Below are 21,938 nucleotides of genomic sequence, written 5' to 3'. Positions count from 1 at the left end.
GACATTATTTGATTTCCTAAAAGATTTACTCTGGCTGCTATGAAGAATAAACTATAGGAGAGAAAGACTGTGAGGGAGTCTACTTGGAAAGTTATGGAAATAGTTGAGGCAAGAGATGACAATCAAAGTAGGGTTTAGTGGTGGAGAAGGTAAGAAATGGTAGGATGCTGGATATTTCTTTAAGGTATAGATCTGAAAAAAAAAAAGCCTAGGGAGACAGTTTTTGGCCAACAGCTAGAATGATGAAGTTACTGTTTATTGACATGTGGAAGACTGTAGGAGGAGCAAGTGTGGAGGTCTGTGTGGGAGAATCAAAAACTCAATTTTCAGCATGTTAAGTCTGAGGTATCTACTAGATAATGAAATATGAAGTAGGAAATCAGATATGCCAATCTGGAATTAGGGGAGAGCTCTGTTGGTTCTCAGTGCTGAAGCCTTGAGAGACTGAACTTTTATGTAAATCCCACTGACATTTTCAGTGTCAGTGAAATGAGTGAAGAAGTCAGTAAAAAAATCAGGGAAAAAGCCATTACAACAACTAACTGACTTTTCAGGTGTCTAAAACATTGTAGTCTTTTATAAGCCACATCATTCTCTAACAGTCTGGTGCCAGCAATCAAGGTAATTCCAGCTCCAACAGAATAAAACTGTTGCAGTTAAAATGTGAGTCATTGTATCTTAGGAGTGGTGGGCAGTCTACCATGAGGAAGCACTGCCTATCCTGACCTCTTGCCTTCAGTGTCTCCTCCATGCACTTGGCTGAGTGTTCCATGGAGCTTGAAGCACTTACTTTGATAAAATCAGAGTGTTCAAATAAGGGCACTATCATACCAACTATGGCAACAGGTGTGCAAATTACCCGCTCCTGACCTGGGGAGACAGTGACAAAAAATAACAAGACAGGAATTTTTCAATACCCTGTAATTGTAATGGTCCTTTAAATTTATTAATGAGGATCCACTAATGGAAGGGAAGTAGTCATACAAACTCATCCTTTCATATTTTTCTATTGAATATAATCATGTGCTGTACCATCTTCTAAGTTATTTCTGAATCTTTGCATTTCTCCCAATATTCAACAATTCTAATTTAATCCAAAAACATGTATAACTTCTAAAACTTCATCTCATTAATATTATTAACAAGATTAGTTCTGGACAGAGTTCTGTGACACACCTCTAAAGTCTTCCCTCAGGTTGGACACTAATCCATTAATTGGCTTCTCTGGCCTGTAGTCATTAAACTAGATATGACTTCATTTAATTATAGTATTATCTGCCCAAACTTTTCTGAACTAGTTCTAGCTTACAGTGATCACTGCCTTCCACTAATTTTCTACTCCAATATTTTCAGTTTGAAACATTAACTTTCTTTACTGAAAACCAGAACATCAGATAAAATAACTGATTTTAATTTAGTGTCTTTCTGCTTTACATTAATAGAATCTGTCAGCAAGGAAACTTACTTTATGTATGCTATATGAAAAGAGGTATAGTTTTTTAGCTTATTTAAATTTATTTAAATTTTAATACCACACTGTTTATATTTCAACCTTGTGAATGTGAAATTTTGATACTTTAGTGGAAATTATTTAACGGAAATTATTATTCAGCTCCAATGTTATTACCCTGAGGTACTTTGGAATGTGCACACTATTTCTTCCTAATATATTGATGAACTTTTAGAGAAGAGAAACTACTAAAATAAAAATACTTCCTATGGAAGTAGGTTGTTCAGAAAAAAAGAAATGACAATTTTTAATTATTGTGCTATAAATTTAAAATATCAACATTTTAATATACAAGTTGTACTCATGGTAATCATCAAGGTTAACAGTTTACCCTTCATTTACAAAAAATGAAGCATTAGAAGCACATTAAAAAACAAGACAGGGAAAATTACATAAAGAGAAGACAGAGCTTATATATATAAATCATTTAAAAATCTTACCTCCTCACAGCATCTCCTGCTTACAATAGCCCTATAGTCAATTCTATCCCAGAGTTGGTCCCTTAACTTTAAGAAGTCAGGGAATAATTTTCTCCAGTTTTTCCCTAAAGCCCATGGAAAAATTTCATATTTGGATTCTTCTTCATCTTCCTCAACTGTATTAGCAAGATACCTAAAAAAGAAGACCAACAACTCAAAAAAGAAATGGGTAAAGGACAGGAAGAGAGAGTTTACGCACATACAAAAAACCCAGCTTGTTTATAAACACAGTAAAAGATGTTCAAGCCTTATGAATGATTAAAGAAATGTATATCAAAAATAGAGATACAATGAATTTTACATTGTTGAGTTCTGGATATTTTTATATTCCTATAAATTTTGAGCTTTGTTCTAGGATGCAGTTATTTGAAACAGTCTGATCCTTTCAAGTCTTGATTTCATGATTTGTTAGATGGATCTGGAGCAATGTTCAGTTTGGGCCTAATTAATCCCCACTAGGGCAGGATGTTTCCAAGTACTCTACTCAGTACTGAATTATTCAGTGTGAACTGGAAGTTTTTTCAGTCTGGCTGGTGCAAACAGGCACTGTTTGAGCCCCGGGTGAATGTTAGGCACTGTGTTCCCTCTAACCTTTTCTTACGGTCTTTCTCTACACTCAAATACCTGAGGGGGATTGGGCAGGTACAAAAGTAGGAAAACAGGACAGATAAGAAAAAGAATCATTAGCCAATCAAAACTGACTGACATATGGTAGAAGTAATAGACAAAGACACTAAAACAGTTACAATTATTCCAGATGTTCAAAAAGACAAGTAGACACACTGAAAGTATACCTCTAGAGATGAAAACTTTGTGTACAGTGAAAATTACACTGAATGAGGCTAACAGCACATTAAATGTCACAGAAGGAAAGATTTGTGCGCTGAAGACATAGCAATATAAGCTATCCAAAATGAAACACACTGAGAAAATGAAACAAAAATAATGAACAGAGCATCAATAAGCTGTGAGACAACTTCAAGCACCTTAATAAAGGTGAAATTGGAATCCCTAAAGGGTGGTGGGTGGACAGAAAAAACACCTGAAGAAATAATTACTGAAAAATTTTGAAATTTGATGAAAACTATAAACCCACAAAGAAACTGGATAAACTCCAAAGCATAAAACATACAGAAAATTACACCAAAGCATATCATAATTAATTGCTTAGGGCCAGTGATATAGAGAAAATCTTAAAAGCAGTCAGAGAAAAAAATAGACACATTAAATTATACAGGAATAGAGATAAGGATGAAGCAGATTTCTCACTGGAAACAATGCAAGCTCCATAGGTGATTTTCTAAGAAAAAAAAGGCAACTTGTAATAGAAAGATTTACAAAACATACAAGGGAACAAGGCAAAATGAACAGAAACAGGCTGTGAAGTGTGAAGATACTGGAATTAATAGACAAACACCCAATAAAGTGGGTCTTAAAAGCAAACAGAAAGGTAGGCAAATGATCCCAAGTGGAAGGTTTGAGATGCAAGAAGTAACAGTAATCAAAGATGTATAAATATGTGGGGAAATCTAAACAAATGTTGAATTTATAAAACAACAATAATAATGTCTAACTTTTTAGAGAGCATCATGTAGAACTAATGGAATTGTAAGATAAGAGAATAAAGTTGGGTCTTGTAATTAAAAATAACTAGGGTAATTGCTGAAAGAATAGGTGTAGAATGTAAGATTTCCAAAGAAGTAGAGGAAAAAAAGGTGTCAAAAGTAAAAATTTTTAAACTTCAATTAAAAAAAAGATAAAAGTGGAGGGGAAAGAATAAACAGGAAAAAAATGGAATATTTACAAAGTATACGACAAGATGGTGGGAAAAAATGCAAATATATAGAAACCAGAGTATTTTTTTCTGTAGTGAAAGTGAACTACAGCTACACATATCAATAGAGATTAGTCTCAAAATAATATCATAAAGCAAAAGAAGGAATTTACAGAAGACATGTACATATAATTCTTTTATTGTACAGCCCCAAAATAGGAATAACCAAATAATATATTATTTAGAGGTATATACATAGAAGCAAAAAACATGATTACTTGTGGAAGAAGAGGCTCTAACTGGGAAACTGTGTGCTGTGAGCTTCTAAGATTCTGGTAATGTTCTATTCTTAAGTCAGGGGTACATGAATGTTTGTTTTGCTTTTATTCTTTCACACACACATACATATACACTCCAATCACTCTTCTGTAGATATTTCACATTAAAAATTTTTAAAAGCACACACAGAAGTGTGAGTACATTTCTATTCATGTAACATACACACTGGTTCATATATAGAAAATTATTTCTAGACAGATACATATGAAACTGTTAATTATCCTTGGGGAGGGAGCTCAAGATCTTGAGATACGAGAAGACTTACTTTTAATTGTATACCCTCCTATGTAGTCTTTTTAACCATGCACATATTCATATTTATATGTGTGTGTATGTGTGTCTCAGTTTGTCCGATTCTTTGTGACTCCATGGACTGTAGCCCACCAGGCCCCTCTGTCCATGGGATTTTCCAGGTAAGAATACTGGAGTGGGTTGCCATGCCCTCCTCCAGGGGATCTTCCTGACCCAGGGATCAAACCCACGTCTCTTGCATCTCCTGCACTGGCAGGCAGGTTCTTTACCACTGGCGCCACCTGAAAACTACCATTCATATTTAGTTACATTAATATGAGTACTTATATATTTTTATTCTTTCTTAAAATAATTGTATATTTTAATATTATTTTATATTATATGTATATTATTAATATCATAAAGGACCTCATTGTTAAACTCACTCACTTATTTGAGTCAAATTGTGTCCTTTGTGAAATTACATCAAGTAATTTCTCACTTTAGTATCCCTAATAGTTGTTAGTAAACTGTAGATAGAGTTGGAAGAGATTGGCCCCTTTCGTGCTTGCTGATTATGAAAAATCTATAATGCACATATTGAGTGCCGCACTCAATATGCCAGCAAATTTGGAAAACTCAGCAGTGGCCACAGGACTGGAAAAGGTCAGTTTTCATTCCAATCCCCAAAAAAGGCAATGCCAAAGAATGCTCAAACTACTGCACAATTGCACTCATCTCACACGCTAGTAAAGTGATGCTCAAAATTCTCCAAGCCAGGCTTCAACAGTACGTGAATCTTGAACTTGCAGATGTTCAAGCTGGATTTAGAAAAGGCAGAGGAACCAGAGATCAAATTGCCAACATCTGTTGGATCACAGAAAAAGCAAGAGAGTTCCAGAAAAAGATCTATGCCAAAGCCTTTGACTGTGGATCACAATAAACTGTGGAAAATTCTTAAAGAGATGGGAACACCAGACCACCTTATCTGCCTCCTGAGAAATCTGTATGCAGGTCAAGAAGCAACAATTAGAACCGGACATGGGACAACAGACTAGCTCCAAACTGGGAAAGGAGTACGTCAGGCTGTATATTGTTCATCCTGCTTATTTAACTTACATGCAGAGTACATCTTGCAAAATGCCGAGCTGGATGAAAACAAGCTGGGAGAAATATCAGTAACCTCAGATATGCAGATGACACCACCCTTATGGCAGAAAGCAAACAACTAAAGAATCTCTTGATGAAAGTGAAAGAGGAGAGTGAAACAGTTGGCTTAAAACTCAACATTCAAACTAAAATCATCGCATCTAGTCCCATCACTTCATGGCAAATAGATGGGGAAACGATGGAAACAGTGACAGACTTTATTTTGGGGGGCTCCAAAATCACTGCAGATGGTGACTGCAGCCATGAGATTAAAAGATGCTTGCTCCCTGGAAGAAAAGCTATGCCAAACCTAGACAGCATATTAAAAAGCAGAGACATTTCTTTACAGACAAAGGTCCGTCTAGTCAAAGCTATGGTTTTTCCAGTAGTCACGTATGGATGTGAGAGTTGGACTATAAAGAAAGCTGAGCGCCGAAGAATTGATGCTTTTCAACTGTGGTGTTGGAAAAGACTCTTGAGAGTCCCTTGGACAGCAAGGAGATCCAACTAGTCAATCCTAAAGGAAATAAGTCCTGAATATTCATTGGAAGGACTGATGCTGAAGCTGAAACTCCAATCCTTTGGTCACCTGATGCAAAGCATTGACTCACTGGAAAAGACCCTGATGCTGGGAAAGATTGAGAGCAGAAGAAGGGGACAACAGAGGATGAAATGGTTGGAAGGCATCACCGACTCGACGGACATGAGTTTGAGCAAGCTCCGGGAGTTGGTGGTGGACAGGGAAGCCTGGCGTGCTGAAGTCCATGGGGTTGCAAAGAGTCAGACACTTCTGAGCAACTAAACTGAGCTGAACTGATAATGCACTATGGTACAGAGGAACCTGGTAGGCTACAGTCCATGGGGTTGCAAAGAGTCAGACACGACTGAGCAACTTCACTTTCACTTTTCAATACAGTATTAGGACCACATTATGATTCCATTCTACATTAACAATTTTTCAGGCTCCATGCAATGAAATGTCTGTATCTTACACATGTAAGTTGTCTTCTAATTAGACATAGGTTTTTCTTGGAGCAGAGTCCATTTATTTTGCATAGGGTTAATTATGTTTATTCAAATAAAGAATTAAGAAATTATGTTAGCCATTGAGGTATGCAGAAAAAGTAAGGTACACATTCCTTGCCTTTAAGGAGTTTATAGTCAAGTAGAAAAGGCAACCAAGTATGAAAAAAATACATAATTAAAAAAGAATATAGAAAAATGATAGAAGTTCAGTGTGTTAAAAGAAAATATAGAAAATAACTTGAATTAGAACTGTGGCTGAGAAAATATTTAATGAGAACTATTGAGTTGGGTGGGTTTCCCCTGTGGCTCAGATGGTAAAGAATCTTCCTGTAATGCAGGAGACCCAGGTTTGATCCCTGGGTCAGGAAGATCCCCTGGAGAAGGGAATGGCAACCCACTCCAGTATTCTTACCTGGAAAATTCCATGGACAGAGAAGCCTGGCAGGCTACAGTCCATGGGCCTGCAAAGAGTCGGACACGACTGAGCGACTGTCACTTCACTTCACATTGAGTGGGGTTATATCAAAAGTATGATTAGATATAAAAATGGAAATTATGACTCATATTACTTTTAATATGAAGCTTATTATACAACATGCTATAAAATCTGACATGCTACTACACAGTGTAGGCTAACAAAATGCTTTGCTGGTAATAATTTTACAAAACTGGTCAAATCCAATTTTGGGCATGTGGTAAGATTTACATAAAGTTTCTTTTGGCTTGTTTTCAATTTTCAGGTGAGAAAAAAACTACAAAATAGATACTGCATCAATATACAGATATAATACTAAGAGACACATTAACAGCAATACAGCTTAGTGTCAAATGGCTGGATTTGGCCATTGGCAAATCACACCTAAATCTGTGCTCCAGTTCTGCTGCTTACTAACTTTTGTGATCTTGGAAAGCACTTAATCTTCCTAAGTTTCATTTTTCCTATCTGTAAAATGGAGATAATTTAAAAATATATCTCATAGGAAAATTAAATGAGTTTATAGAAAACATTTTTCTGGTGCTTCGTACATGATACTCAAATTAGCTAATACTATTATATTCCTCCAATTTAGCAATCATCATCAAATTTTATACTGAGTTCATTTTTTCCTGTGCATGGGGAAATGTATCTCCTGAAAACATGCAAAGAGCAATTTCTTCTAGTCCTATTTCTTGAATTACATTCTGAATTAAGCAGACTTTAAATTCTTCATTGCTAATAGCTGCTGTGATATTTAACTTCAATATGTTTATATGTAGCTCCTTATTTAGGTACTTAAAATTATATTCATATATTTCAAACTGTAGCATTGTATCCAGGTACTGGGGTTTTGATACTGAGATTATCTAGAGTATTTTCCACAAATGTTCAACTTAAAAGGGCAACAGTTATAATGATTTTTACTAAATATTAAATTTCAGAGAAGATATTCTGGCTATAAAAAGTCTCTTAAGTCCAAAAGAGGAAAATTTGGGGATAATTTATACGCAACACTATATAAAGTATGACAATGTGAAAGGTACAATACAAACTCAAGTGGAATATTAAATAATAAACCTTAGGCATAAGATCAATGAAAAGAACATAAGAATATCCTATTAAAGTAAAAAAAAAAACCATACAGCCTTTAAACAGGAAGGCCTATTCAAAGAAATATACCAGGGTTTAAACAGCCTCTATTTTAAATAAGGTATTGTATATATTGGGTTTCCCTGATAGCTCAGTTGGTAAAGTATCTGCCTGCAATGCAGGAGACCCCGGTTCAATTCCTGGGTCAGGAAGATCCTCTGGAGAAGGGAAAGGTTACGCACTCCAGTATTCTTGGGCTTCCCTGGTGGCTCAGCTGATAAGGAAACTGCCGGCAATGCAGGAGACCTGGGTTCCATCCCTTGGTTGGGAATAACCCCTGGAGAAGGGAAAGGTTACCCACTCCAGTATTCTGGCCTGAAGAATTCCATGGACTGTATAGTCTATGGGGTCACAAAGTGTCAGACATGACTGATAAATAACTAACATAAAAATCACTTAGCAGAAAGCATACTTACAGAGCAATAAAGAAATTTATCCTGGTATGCTCATTTACAGTAAATTTAGCTCTCTTGAAATAAACAAAGGTCATAGCCAAAAGATACTATAGAGAAAAAAGTTAAAAGTTAAAATTAATGTTTTGCTTTCATAAGTAAAACTGCTTTAAACTAGCTGTCTTTATATGCTAAAACAATAAAGCATTATTTATCTTTATTACAGAAACACCTGTTTGAGTCTTTATTTTTGGCTTCCTTTAATCCATATGAACAGTGAGAAATAGTTCTGGATCACTTATGATTAAGCCATAATTGGAATCAACTCCTAAATTTTATTCTTGCCAATATTTTTTGAACCCCAAACTCATTTTTTTCTATTATTCAAACATATAAAGAGCTGAAATAATAATCAAGGGAATAACCATACCCCTTTACCAAGATTCATCAACTGTTACTCTGTTGCCACACTGGCTTGATGTATATGTATATGCAATTTTCCCTCCCTCAACTCTTTGAGTTAGTTGTAGACATCCATACTCAAAATACTCAAAATAATTCAAAAAATAAATTCTAACCAGAAATTAGAATCACATGGCTCTATTTTCACTGGGAAAAGTGTTTTAAATGTATTATTAGGAAGACATGTCTAGCCTGTTATTAGGACCCATGCCAGGTTCTGCCTGTTCAAGTTAAAAACAAGTTATAATACAAATATATTAGACTCCCTCTCATAAAATGGCTAATTCATCCTACCTTCACAGGTTTGACCACAAAGGTGATTCCAAGTTTTTCAAGGTAACTTTCAGTAGAGGACTGGATACTAGTTTGTTAAGATACACTATTCCTGGTTAGTTACATTAGAGGCACTGCCCCCTGCTGTCCAACAACTTTAATTATTAAGGCACTTAAAACTAAAATTTAAAACTTTAGAAGTCCACATGAACTGGACATTTGATATTAAGGCATTACTGTTAATTTTTAAAGGTATTAGTGACACTGATTATGTTTAGAAAGATCTCACTTTTTAGAAGTACGTCTTTAAATATTTATGGATAAAATGTTAGGCCGTCTGGGATTTGCTTCAAAATAATCCAGTTTTGGGGAGAGAAATGAGAAGCAAGAATGGCCATGAGTTGATGACTGTTTTAGCTGGATGGTAGGTACACAGACGGTCTTTGTTCTATTGTCTCTATTATAATTTAAAACGTAGCACCACACATTTGAAATTTTCTCAAATTAAAATTTGAAACTTTAAAAGAAAACCTCCAATTTTATTTTTGTTATCTTAAGCTTAAAATAAGAGTTCATATCAATATTAAATTAATGGGTATTTAATCATGAGGTAGTCTGTTCATTTCCTTTTCTGTTGGTTGGCACAATATCTTAAATGTGATATGAAGTCATGCTGCGTTTTCTGATATGACTAACTGGTCTAAGACGACATTTATAAAGCTGAAATTCTAACTGTTTGGCTAAATCTAAAGAGTGCAGAGACATCACAATCCCTACTGTATAAATCAGCCTCATAATGTTCTTTTATGAAACACTGATTCCTATATAAACAATAAGATAAACTAATTTTACTCTACAAGATTATTGGGATTTGTTTCATTTAAATTATCTACAAAATATTAAAATGTATAATCGACCACTTTTATCAGATGTTATGACCTGATAAAAGGTAACAATTCTGATCAAAACTTATTAAGCCTAATACAGCAAATATTTTATAACTGTAAATGGAGTATAACTTTTAAAAATTGTGAATCATATTGTACACCCGTACTGTACATCAACCAAAAGCAAAACCAAACCAAAAAAATACCCAACCAAACAAACAAAAAACATATTACGTCTATATTGATTCTTGTTTTAAATCAAACAAATATGGGTTTAAGATTATATGAACTTCAATCAATAATATTTTACAATTCCTTGAGTACAGATGGAATGAATGTATGTTGTATACTAACGTATAAGGATTCCATTCTGAAGGAGCAACGTTAAGTTAGTTCTTTTCTTAACCTTAATTAATATGATAGAAAATCATTATAAGGTTCATTAAAGTCCTGACAGTCCAGTGACATAAAAATGCTAGTTAATGATTATACTGTTATCAAATTTACCTTGTCTGCAATTTTACAGCAGCAGTCCATCCACAAGAAATCCTGAATTAAATCATCATCTACAACAAAAGAAGGCTATGACTTGTCTTTTGAAAACAGGTTTCCTTCTGAAGAATTAATTTTTACATAAGGAGATTATAAACAATGCTTATAAATCAAACAAAAATGGCTGGACTGGTGTTGTCCAAAGTATAGTTTTTGGTTCTTTAGTATGTTTACCACTGCAAGCACTGTACAAAAAACTACCACTTTATTTTTTGGCTTCCTATCTGATGTGCCTTAATATATAGCCCAGACTAGAGGGGGAATGCCAGAAGTGTTTGATTTACTGAATATTCCAGTAGCTCTTTTAGGAATGTTTTGGGTAGCTCTAGATGGGCTCTTTGTTAATTTCCAAAACAAATCTTTAACAGGTGGAAATGGAATCTGACAAAAGATAACTCAGTCATTAAGAAATGACTCAATGAATACTCTGTTTTTTAAATATCTTTTACTTTTTTTTTTTAACCACTTTCTCCTTTTATGTACAGGGTATTTTTAGTTTTGGGTTCTTTTTCTATCCCCCTATTTATCTCACCTCTGTCCAATTATCTATTATCCAAATACACATGAAAATGTCTATGTAAAGAAGATTTAAAATTCATTTGTTATTTATAACTAACATTTAATTTTGGAAAGACAGTATTATGACAAAAAGATCAACAGAGAAAAGTACTGTTAAAAAGAATAACATCCAAAAAATAGGTAAAAAACACTCACTTCAAATGAAGGCTCAAATACATAATACCAAAATATATGTGTAGCTGTCAGAAAATAATTTGGAAAAAAAATCCACTTTTTCCCATTTCCCCCTCCATTTTTAGTTAAATAACTAAGTATAACTTTTTGTTATATCATAGAAATATCATCAGTGTAGTCAAATAAATGGAAAGTTCCAATATGTATCGATTTTGAGAATAATTAATCTCTGCCTTGTTAATTCCATTTCTATTTCTTAAATTACCTAAAATGTATTTTTCCTTATTTCCCACATTCAGTTACAAATAACAAAAAAGTTTGTGGGTAATAATTTTGCTGTACTCTTAATAAAGAGAGAGGTAACCTCCCTCCTCCATTTTTTAGACTTCTGTCCTCTCAGCAGGGCAAATACTCTTGTCCCTAACTCTCTCTTCTTTTATGCATCTCCTTTTCCTCTATAAGCAAAGAAGGTTGTTACCTGAATCTACCGATCTGTGATAGCTGCTTGATTTGATTCAGTCCCACAGATAAGTACCAGAATCTATCTATCCAACCTTTTATGCTGTCTGCCTTACTACCTTACCTCAAAAAAAAACAAAAACAAAAACAAAACGGTCCTCCTTTTTGGGCCAGTAGAAATACTACAAAGTTTCTTTTTGGCTATTTTTAAGAAGATTATCAGCAAAGTAGCACTGTTTCATGATCTGAACAAAATTCGATTTTATTACATGAGCATTATGATAAAGCATAGTTAACTTTTTATAATATTCCCCAGAGATGATACTGAAACTTCTCTAGGTTCACTAACCTTGCCAGTTTGCTCAGTTTTAGCATTGAGTCCTGGGAAACCCCTCAGGCTCAGTGACACTGAGTCAGTTAGCTCACCTGAGACTTTATATGTATTTACTTTAAGTCAAACAAAACTCATGCTATGACCTTGAATTGCCCAGAATTTACATTTGACACTTGAATTAAGTAGTCTAGAAGCTAGATGAGTCAGAATTTCTACTCTAAAAGTAATACAAACAAAAATCTAGCACTGGGGGAAAAAAAGACTAAGGTAAAAACAAATTTGGTTGGAGATAGAAACTGACACAGAAAATAACAGCATCCTTTTTGATTATCATGAAAATGATAAAACAGAACTTACATTCTCTCACTTTTAAGTACTTTATAATTACCTCTACTACAATATTTTAAACCTACCAAATAATTTAAAGAAAGCAGTCATTTCCTGACGCTGTATAACTAGACAGGGTCCTTTGGGGCGTTTAGACTTGTTGCTATTATGTGCATTTTTTTCAGATGCTGGCCAACTATCTTTAAAAATAGGACGCTTCAGGGTAATGGGTTTTTTAGGCTGATGCAATCTATTTGACCCCGATTTTACATGTACAGTGACGGTAGGTGGTGTCTCACAACACAGCTGATTATGTCTCATCTTGGTTTCCCACAATTCCTGTAAAAATAAAACACATAGTTATTTATCACACTCTTGTTCACTTCAAGAAAAGCTATGTTTCCTCTGGGTCTGGTATGCCTCTATTCCCAAATAATAAGATACTGCATACTATTTTGCTTTGACTTCTAGGGAACTAAAAACCAAATTTTAAAGTTAATTATAGAAACTGTGCTGAGTTTATAATCTATTTGTGGTATTCTTTTTTCCTGATAATTTTTATTCTGCTTGTATTGACATATTTTATCATGTGATTATTGTCATCTCAAACTTTCTATAGAATAAGGCAAACTGTTTTGAGAACTAAGTCATTATCAATATCATTATTATGTTAAAAAGCAATCTCACATAAACACAAACATTTTCTAACTGGTTAATTCCTGGATATGTTATAAAACTCACTGATTTAACAAGTGTTTATTGATATTTTTGAAAAGTTAAAATCAATTCTAGCAAAGAAATGCATGCGTTGAGGGATTTTCATAAATTGATCACTTTAATTTCTAAAGTTGTGAGTGTATGACTATGCTATTTGAGTGGCTGATTACCAGTGTATATGAAAGTAAACTGCTATAGTCTAATAAAAATTGGAAGTTAATCCATCAATATTTAATGATATGCATAATCACTATTATGTCTGATGGTAATTAGCTCACACAATTACTAGTATTACTTTTATGATCAAAGTATTTATAGGGTAATAGGAAATGGAGTTATGAATAGACAAAGCAGCAAACTACTTTAACACCCTAATGAGAATCTCTGAATCCATAACTCACAGTGACCCAGGCAGTGGTGCCTCCCTCGATGTTGAGTTAGGTACAGATTCTCCTTCCTGACTCTCAGAAACTTCCCTGCTGAAGGAAGGAATGGTAAATAAAATTGGATATAGTGAGGCTAGATCAGAATTGTCCAATATAAAGTGAGCCACATACATAACTTTGTATCTCTAAAGCCACATTTAAAAAGCACAAATAAGCAAGTCAATTTAATTTTACAAATATACTTTATGTAACTGAGTATATCCAAAATATAATTTTGGCATGTAATCAATATAAAATCTAATTAGACACTTTATATTCTTCTTTTATACTAAGTCTTTGAAATCTGGTGTGTATTATACTTATATCTCAATTTTGAATGCTAAAATTTGCAACAGTTAGTGAAATGCAGTCTTGCCAAAACAATGATCTAGGAAGGGAAAAATATTTTATATTCCTTCAATATTTAATTGTAAAGTAAAAATTCTTCAGTTGCACCTGCCACATTTTAACTGTTTAATAAGCACATATGGCTAGTAGCTACCCATATTAGACAGCACAGAGCTAGATTATGAAGAACTAGGCAGAGTAAACTATATTCAATTACTTTTATATATAATTCCTTCTCCTCTACTTTGCTTCCCTCCTCTACACTCCTCTTTCTCCCTAGATCCTCATCTGTATCTTTTTTTATCCCCTAAAGAAAGAGCAGCCTTACAATCTAGATGGAAAAAATTAGTCATGCTTTTCACATTGGGGTGTGAGGGCTAGGCTTAGGGAGTGGGGGACAGATGTGCCAGAAAATAGAATAACTGTGGCACTTCTCCCAGGATGTCACTTTTACTTAATGTTAAGTAACTTAAAGTAGTGTTGCTTTATTAAAACGATCTGGGATATATGATCAAACAGAATGCAAATTTTCTATCAAAAAATAATGATCACATTTTACAATTATCCTGCTTCATATAAAAATTGAGAAAACAGAAACAGGAGGAAATTCCCCAATAGAGATTCATTGAGATTAATAAGCAAATACTGGCAAGAGAGTTATGGAGAAGGAGCTTAAGGAAAGAAGCTATCAATGACACATTTTTGGTCAAATTCCAACTTTAGGTAACTTCTATTTTTGCTCTTCATTTAGACATTACTAAGAGAATGGCAATAGTCAAATGAGAATTTTTTTTAAGACAGAGGATAATTTTTTTTTTTGAGGATAATTTTTTTATAATTCTTTTTCAAAATTTATTAATTGAAGGATAATTACTTTACCGATTTTGTTTTCTGTCAAACCTCAACATGAATCAGCCATAGGTATACATATATCCCCTCCCTCTTGAACCTCTCTCCCATCTACCTCCCCATCCCACCCCTCTAGGTTGATACAGAGCCCCTGTTTGAGTTTCCTGAGGCATACAGCAAATTCCCTTCGGCTATTTTACATATGATAATGTAAGTTTCCATGTTACTCTCTCTGTACATCTCACGCTCTCCTCTCCTCTCCCTGTGTCTGTAAGTCTGTTCTCTATGTCTGCTTCTCCATTGCTGGTAAGTCGCTTCAGTCGTGTCCGACTCTGTGCGACCCCATAGACAGCAGCTCACCAGGCTCCGCCGTCCCTAGGATTCTCCAGACAAGAATACTGGAGTGGGTTGCCATTTCCTTCTCCAGTGCATGAAAGGGAAAAGTGAAAGTGAAGTCGCTCAGTCATGTCCGACTCTTAGCGACCCCACGGACTGTAGCCTACCAGGCTCCTTCGTCCATGGGATTTTCCAGGCAAGAGTACTGGAGTGGGGTGCCATTGCCTTCTCCATTGCTGCCCTGCAAATAAATTCTTTGGTACCACTTTCTAGATTCCATATATGCATTAGTACATGATATTTATCTTTCTCTTTCTGACTTACTTCACTCTGTATAATAAGCTCTAGGTTCATCCACCTCATTAGAACTGACTCAAATGTATTCCTTTTTAAGGCTGAGTAATATTCCATTATGTATATGTACCCCAACTTCTTTATCCATTCATCTGTCAATGGATATTTAGGTTGCTTCCATGTTCTAGCTATTGTAAATGAACACTGGGGTGCATGTGTCTTTTTCAATTTTGGTTTCCTCAGGGTATATGTCTAGGAAAGGGATTGCTGGGTCATATGGTGGTTTATTCCTAATTTTTAAAGGAATCTCCATACTATAAGACAGGATTTTAAAGTATGACTGAAGGCAAAGGGACAGAACTAGCTGAGAATAAATTTTAAAATACTGGACAAGAGACCTGTATTAAGACCTGATTCTCACCAGTGATATGATCTTAGGTTATTTAACTTCTGGGAGTCTCCCTTTTCTTGCTTGTGATACTGAGATAATAAAAGCACTTTTTTTGTTTAGAAACTGGTACATAGTAAGTAGTCATTTAAAGTTACCTATTATCAGGTATTGTTATAATACATATTTTGAAGGGTTAATGAGGAAAGGAACCATATGAATAACGCACAGTGCTGAATGTCAGTGCTGAATGTTTGGCAAAAACTCAACCTATGGCAGCACTATTATTGTACCTTTTTTACCGGAAGAGTGTCTTTGAAGGAAAGAAGAGTCCCAATATGACAGATAACCAAATTTCACCTCAACTAATAAACGTAATTTAAATGTTAAAATTTTATTGGTAACAGGCACCATAGGTATAGTTTAATGTTCTTATGATAAAGAATAAAGTTTGAAAAGAGACAGGCTCTCAATTACTTCTAAAGTATTTTGATTTTGTTTTTTTAAATTGAAGCTAGCTGGCCTACAGTCGTACTGGAAATGTTAGGAAAGGACATTTGTAAATTTTGATAAATGGGCTAAGGGCGTAGCCCTGAGATACAGCAACTCAGGTCTCAGGATTCTGGTGCAGATGCTCCTGGAAAAAAAAGATGCGTTTAATGGGACACAAGAGGCAGGATGAATTAAAAACACTGCTATCCCGCGCTCAGCTGTATTAAGACGGGCGGGCTGCGGGGAGGTGTGAGTTCTTTCCTAAAGGCCTTCCTTTCCGCAGCGGGGAGCGCCGGCTGAGGAGAGGGCACGGCGAGCCCTTGGGGGACGCGTCTCCTTTGTCCTCTCCTCCGCCGACTAGTGAGGACAACTAGCAGAGCTGGTGAGCAAAGTGCGGCAAACTCCAACAAACCCGGCCGAGGGGGGCTCCCTGCCTCTGTCTACTGCACCGTCGTCCTCCACCCTGCTCCTCCCGGCTCTGCGCAGTCCTACCGCGACGCCTCTGCCTCCCACCCGGCACCTGAGGAAACTCAAGGGCGAAAGCGTGTGAGGAAGGGGTCGAGACGCCGCAGCCATAGTCTCACGCATTTAGGCCGGCGGGGTTGGAGGCAAGAGAGGACGGAGAGGCCAGGCACAACCAAAACTGTGGAGTCGCCGGCGAGGCCCGAAGCCGGAGAGCGAGCGGAGGGTACCTGCGGAAACCTGAGGCTGGTGAACGATGGCCGTACCGGCGGCCAGCCTTTCCCAGAAACCCTACGCCTCAGACGGTTACTCGCAGTTCGCTCCACCACGGGCCCCGAGACCTCCCGCCAACCCGAGCGAGGCCGACGCAGGCCAATCAGCGCCTGGAGCCCGCCTCCTGGGGGGCGGGGTTAGTCCGAGGCTGCGCGCGCCGCCTGAACACCACCTACCGTTACCTTTTCTTGCTTCCCCTCCCGGAAAGGGCCTGGTAGAAAGGCGGGACCCTATCAGGCCTCTTCTTGCCTTTTAATATAACCCCTTTCCCTTGGGCACATACCAAGTCAGGCTTGGATTAGAGCCATTTATCTTCTCTCCAGCGAGACGGAGAGGCACCGCTGTGCCGGGATTTCTGCCCCACCGCACCAGGCATATACACTGGCAGGTACGCAGAAAATGGAGACATCAATAGCGGGAGGATGAAGAATCAGAGAGGAACTTTGCAGCAGTAATTATAAATTGCTGCTACATAAAAATAATTACAGAAACAGAGGAAAAGACAACTTAAACTGAAAAATGTATGAATACTGTGGCTCACTGTGAGAAGGGGTAATGTTCTTCTATCCTGTTAAATCTATTGTTCTAACTTCTACAGGAACCTTTTCGTTTTGCCGGCATTCTAGCCCTTGGCCTGGTGCCTAGGATGTAAAGTGCTTAATGTTTGTTCAATGAATAAGTAAAAGGATTCTTCATAGCTTTTTAATTTTGTCCCTGACATCTTTCCCTCTTCACTTCTAATTTATAACCTGCTTCCTCACCCCTCTGATGTATCACGTTGCTGCAGTCTTCTAAATATGTTGAATGACTGCATACTACTCCAGAACAGATGGACCAAATCGTTTTGATGTTTGCATTGCTTCTATATTTTTCAGCTACCACCATTGTTGTTGTTATTCAGTCACCAAGTTGTGTCTTGACTCTTTGCGACCCCATGGACTGCAGCACACCAGGCTTCCCTGTCCCTATCTCCCAGAATTTGCCCAAGTTCATGTCCATTGAGTTGGTGGTGCCATCCAACCATTTCGTCTGTCACGCTCTTCTCCTTCAATCTTTTCCAGCATCAGTTCAGTTGCTCAGTCGTGTTCAACTCTGTGACCCCATGAATCGCAGCATGCCAGGCCTCCCTGTCCATCAAACTCCTGGAGTCCACTCAAACACATTTCCATTGAGTTGGTGATGTCATCCAGCCATCTCATCCTCTGTCGTCCCCTTCTCCTCCTGCCCCCAATCCTTCCCAGCATCAGGGTCTTTTCCAATGAGTCAACTCTTCGCATCAGGTGGCCAAAGTATTGGAGTTTCAGCTTCAACATCAGTCCTTCCAATGAACACCCAGGACTGATCTCCTTTAGGATGGACTGGTTGGATCTTCTTGCAGTCCAAGGGACTCTAAAGAGTCTTCTCCAACACCACACTTCAAAAGCATCAATTCTTCTGCGCTCAGCTTTCTTTATAGTTCAACTCTCACATCCATACATGACTACTGGAAAAACCATAGCCTTGACTAGACGGACCTTTGTTGACAAAGTAATGTCTCTGCTTTTTAGTATGCTGTCTAGGTTGGTCATAGCTTTCCTTCCAAGGAGTAAGCGTCTTTTAATTTCATGGCTGCAATCACCATCTGCAGTGATTTTGGAGCCCCAAAAAATATCAGGGTCTTTTCCAATGAGTCGACTCTTTGAATCAGGTGGCCAAAGTATTGGAGCTTCAGCATCAGTCCTTCCAATGAATATGCAGGATTGATTTCCTTATAAGATTGACTGGTTTGATCTCCTTGCTGTCGAAGGGACTCTGAAAGAGTCTTCTCCAGTACCACAGTTCAAAAGCATCAATTGTTCTGCTCACCCTTCTTTATGGCCCAGCTCTCACATCCATACATGACTGCTGGAAAGACCATACCCTCAACTACGTGGACCTTTGTTGGCAAAGAAATGTCTTTACTGTTTAGTACACTGTCTAGGTTTGTCATAGCTTTCCTGCCAAGAAGCAATCATCTTCTAATTTCAGTTCAGTTCAGTCGCTCAGTCGTGTCCGACTCTTTGCAACCCCATGGACCACAGCACGCCAGGCCTCCCTATCCATCACCAACTCCTGGAGTTTACCCAAATCATGTCCACTGAGTCGGTGATGCCATCCAGCCATCTCATTCTCTGTCGTCCCCTTCTCCTCCTGCCTTCTATCTTTCCCAGCATCAGGGTCTCTTCAAACTAGTCAGCTCTTTGCATCAGGTGGCCAAAGTATTGGAGTTTCAGCTTCAGCATCAGTCCTTCCAATGAACACCCAGGACTGACCTCCTTGCAGTGCAAGGGACTCTCAAGAGTCCTCTCCAACACCACAGTTCAAAAACATCAATTCTTCTGTGCTCAACCTTCCTTATAGTCCAACTCTCACATGCATACATGACTACTGGAAAAACCATAGCTTTGACTAGACGGACCTTTGCTGGCAAAGTAATGTCTCTGCTTTTTAATATGCTGTCTAGATTGGTCATAACTTTCCTTCCAAAGAGTAAGCGTCTTTTAATTTCACGGCTGCAGTCACCATCTGCAGTGATTTTGGAGCCCCCAAAATAAAGTCAGCCACTGCTTCTAATTTCATGTACACTTAAAAAGGAATCTGGCCTTGCCTATTTGTGGTGCATGCAAGCTCAGTCCTGTCCAACTCTTTGTGACCTCTTAGACTGTAGCCCGCCAGGCTCTTCTATTCATGGGATTCTCCAGGCAAGAATACTGGAGTGGGTTGCCATTTGCTCCTCCAGGGGATCTTCCTGACCCAGGGATCGAAATCCTATCTCCTGCAGGCAGATTCTTCACCACTGAGCAGCCTGGGAAGCCCCCTGTTTGTGGTACTTCCTAGCAATTAGTTCCTCAGTCAGCAACTCTGAAGAACGATTATTTAGTTCCCTTCTTTCTTGGGCTCTCACCCAGTTACATGATGGCAAAAACCACCTACATGTAAGAGGATACAAATCTGGGAATTCACTTTTCATTTTAAGCATCTTTGGACATTTTCTCCAATGAACCAAGAAACAAACTGGCTGTGAAAACCTTAAATACTGATGCTCTTGAAAAAACACTGCTTCAAGCCTCATCCCTCTTTCTCTGGTGGTTCTCTTTTCCCCAAGGTATCAGGGTTTACTGTGATTACTAGTTTCCGGCCTTGGGTACAGAATGTTTACTGAACACTGAATGTCTACTACAGGCGTGCTGCTTTGCAGACACTACATTTTCTTTTTTAGATTGAAGGTTTGTGACAACACTAACAGACCTGTGCAAGTCTGTTACTGCAGCTTTTCCAGCATTTTCTCACTTTATGTCTCTGTCACATTTTGGTAATTCTTGCAATATTTCAAACATTTTCATTATTTGTTATGGTGACCCATGATCAGTGATCTTTGACGTTACTGTTTTGGGGTGCCACAAAGGGAACCCATAAAAGCCCTCTATAAATGTGTTTTGATTGTTCCACTAACCGGCCGTTCACTCATCTCACTCCCTTTCCTTGGGCCTCTTCCCTGAGACACAACAAAATTGAAGTCAGGCCAGTTAAGGTTTTACAGTGGCTGCACAGTGTTCAAGTGAAAGGTAGAGTTGGATGTCTCCCATTTTAAATCAAAATCCAGGCATCTTTTACATAAATGGGACTGCATAAAATTTTAAAAATGAAGTATTTGATATGTACAAAAAATCTTAGTAATACGTATGCAGGGTCAAAAAACCACTACCCACCAAAAAAGCAAGAAACCTAAGACCCAAGGAATAGAACATAATACTGTTGAGATTCTGTATACTCCTCCTCCCTTCCCTTACTTCCCAGAAGAGGTGACTTCTGTTTTTCCCACTCCATATCCCTCCTCCTCCCAGGGGCTCTGAAAGCCTAACCACTGGACTGCCAGGGAATTCCCCCATTCCATTTTTTTTAGATTTACCATATTCCCAAGCATAAATCTTGTTTCAAAACTTAGCCTTCTCTTTATACTCCATAGTTTTAAGACTTAGACATGCAAATGCATGATAGTGAATCATTTTCATTCTGTATAGGATTGTTCTATAAATATACCATAATGAATCAATGCTCCTGTCAAGTCAATTGGGTTATTTTTTGCTATGATTGCTATGAGTATTCCCATATACAGACCTGGTTATCTGGTGTGCTGTCTCTGTAAGGCCACTTAAATTATTTATAGCTTGCACAGGCTCTGATTAGTTGGTTGTTTGACTGATCAGTGCACATGTATTAAAGTCAAATATTCTGAATACTACTTCTGTTTATGTATGTATGCCCCATGGGGCACACATGGAGTCTTTCTATAAATGCTTTCAAGTGAAACTGTTGACTTTTAGAATATGTACATTTGCAACTAAGCAAGATTATCAATGCTAACTAAATTCATTTGCCAAGGAGCTGTATGTACCAATTTTATGTAAGAGTTTCCATTTGTCGACATCTTACCAACATCATGTTTTCAGACTTCGTGTGACAAAGATTAATCTTAAGGGCCAGCCACTGAGTCAAGCTGGGCAAAATTCGCTTCCTGGAATTTTGTACTATGACCAAGTATGGCTAATTGCTCTTTTATATGGTAGAGGTTAAAAACTCTTCGGAAGTATTAGCATTGAGCAGTAATCAAGAAGATAAAACTTCTCTCCAGTTTTCTGCACTGTACCTCACTTTTTTGTTCAGTAATGAAAATATCTATTTTTATTTCTCCTCATTCTAGCTTCTACTCATGACATAATCCTTATTTGTTAAATTGAGGCAAGAGCCTGTCCACTTTAAAGTTTTGGTTCCTGGTTTTAAGTGTTCATTTACTAGGTTGACTTTTGAAAGACAAAGTGTC

At 37.3% G+C, this 21,938-nt stretch overlaps 1 protein-coding gene and 1 long non-coding RNA gene across 9 annotated transcripts in view; both read right to left on the bottom strand.

Moving 5' to 3' along the window:
- The window catches only part of SPDYA (speedy/RINGO cell cycle regulator family member A), a 39,952-nt gene extending 22,827 nt beyond the window's left edge, over nucleotides 1-17,125 (bottom strand). The window contains exons 1-7 of one of the 8 annotated variants that reach the window (XM_081484284.1): nucleotides 16,948-17,125; nucleotides 16,165-16,508; nucleotides 13,633-13,710; nucleotides 12,601-12,853; nucleotides 10,657-10,715; nucleotides 8,552-8,637; nucleotides 1,951-2,122 (exon numbers count right to left, since the gene is read on the bottom strand). In XM_081484284.1, the coding sequence (XP_081340410.1) occupies nucleotides 1,951-2,122; nucleotides 8,552-8,637; nucleotides 10,657-10,715; nucleotides 12,601-12,835 (552 nt within the window). In that variant the 5' untranslated portion in view covers nucleotides 12,836-12,853; nucleotides 13,633-13,710; nucleotides 16,165-16,508; nucleotides 16,948-17,125. Of the gene's footprint in view, nucleotides 1-1,950; nucleotides 2,123-8,551; nucleotides 8,638-10,656; nucleotides 10,716-12,600; nucleotides 12,854-13,632; nucleotides 13,711-15,904 lie in introns of all 8 variants that reach the window. The other 7 variants (XM_081484286.1, XM_081484283.1, XM_081484281.1 and 4 more) reach the window with 7 other exon arrangements.
- Nucleotides 2,140-8,551, bottom strand: LOC145503844 (uncharacterized). The gene is made up of 2 exons (XR_014051835.1): nucleotides 7,601-8,551; nucleotides 2,140-4,524 (listed from the first exon to the last, which is right to left on the bottom strand). It is a non-coding gene; the product is annotated as an uncharacterized LOC145503844 (long non-coding RNA).
- Nucleotides 17,126-21,938: the final 4,813 nt, after the last annotated feature.

This window comes from Giraffa tippelskirchi, chromosome 4 (assembly GCF_054371585.1).
Source record: "Giraffa tippelskirchi isolate mGirTip1 chromosome 4, T2T-mGirTip1v1.2.pri, whole genome shotgun sequence".
Classification (NCBI taxonomy): Eukaryota; Metazoa; Chordata; class Mammalia; order Artiodactyla; family Giraffidae; genus Giraffa; species Giraffa tippelskirchi.
This window is presented reverse-complemented; position numbering and strand designations above follow the sequence as displayed.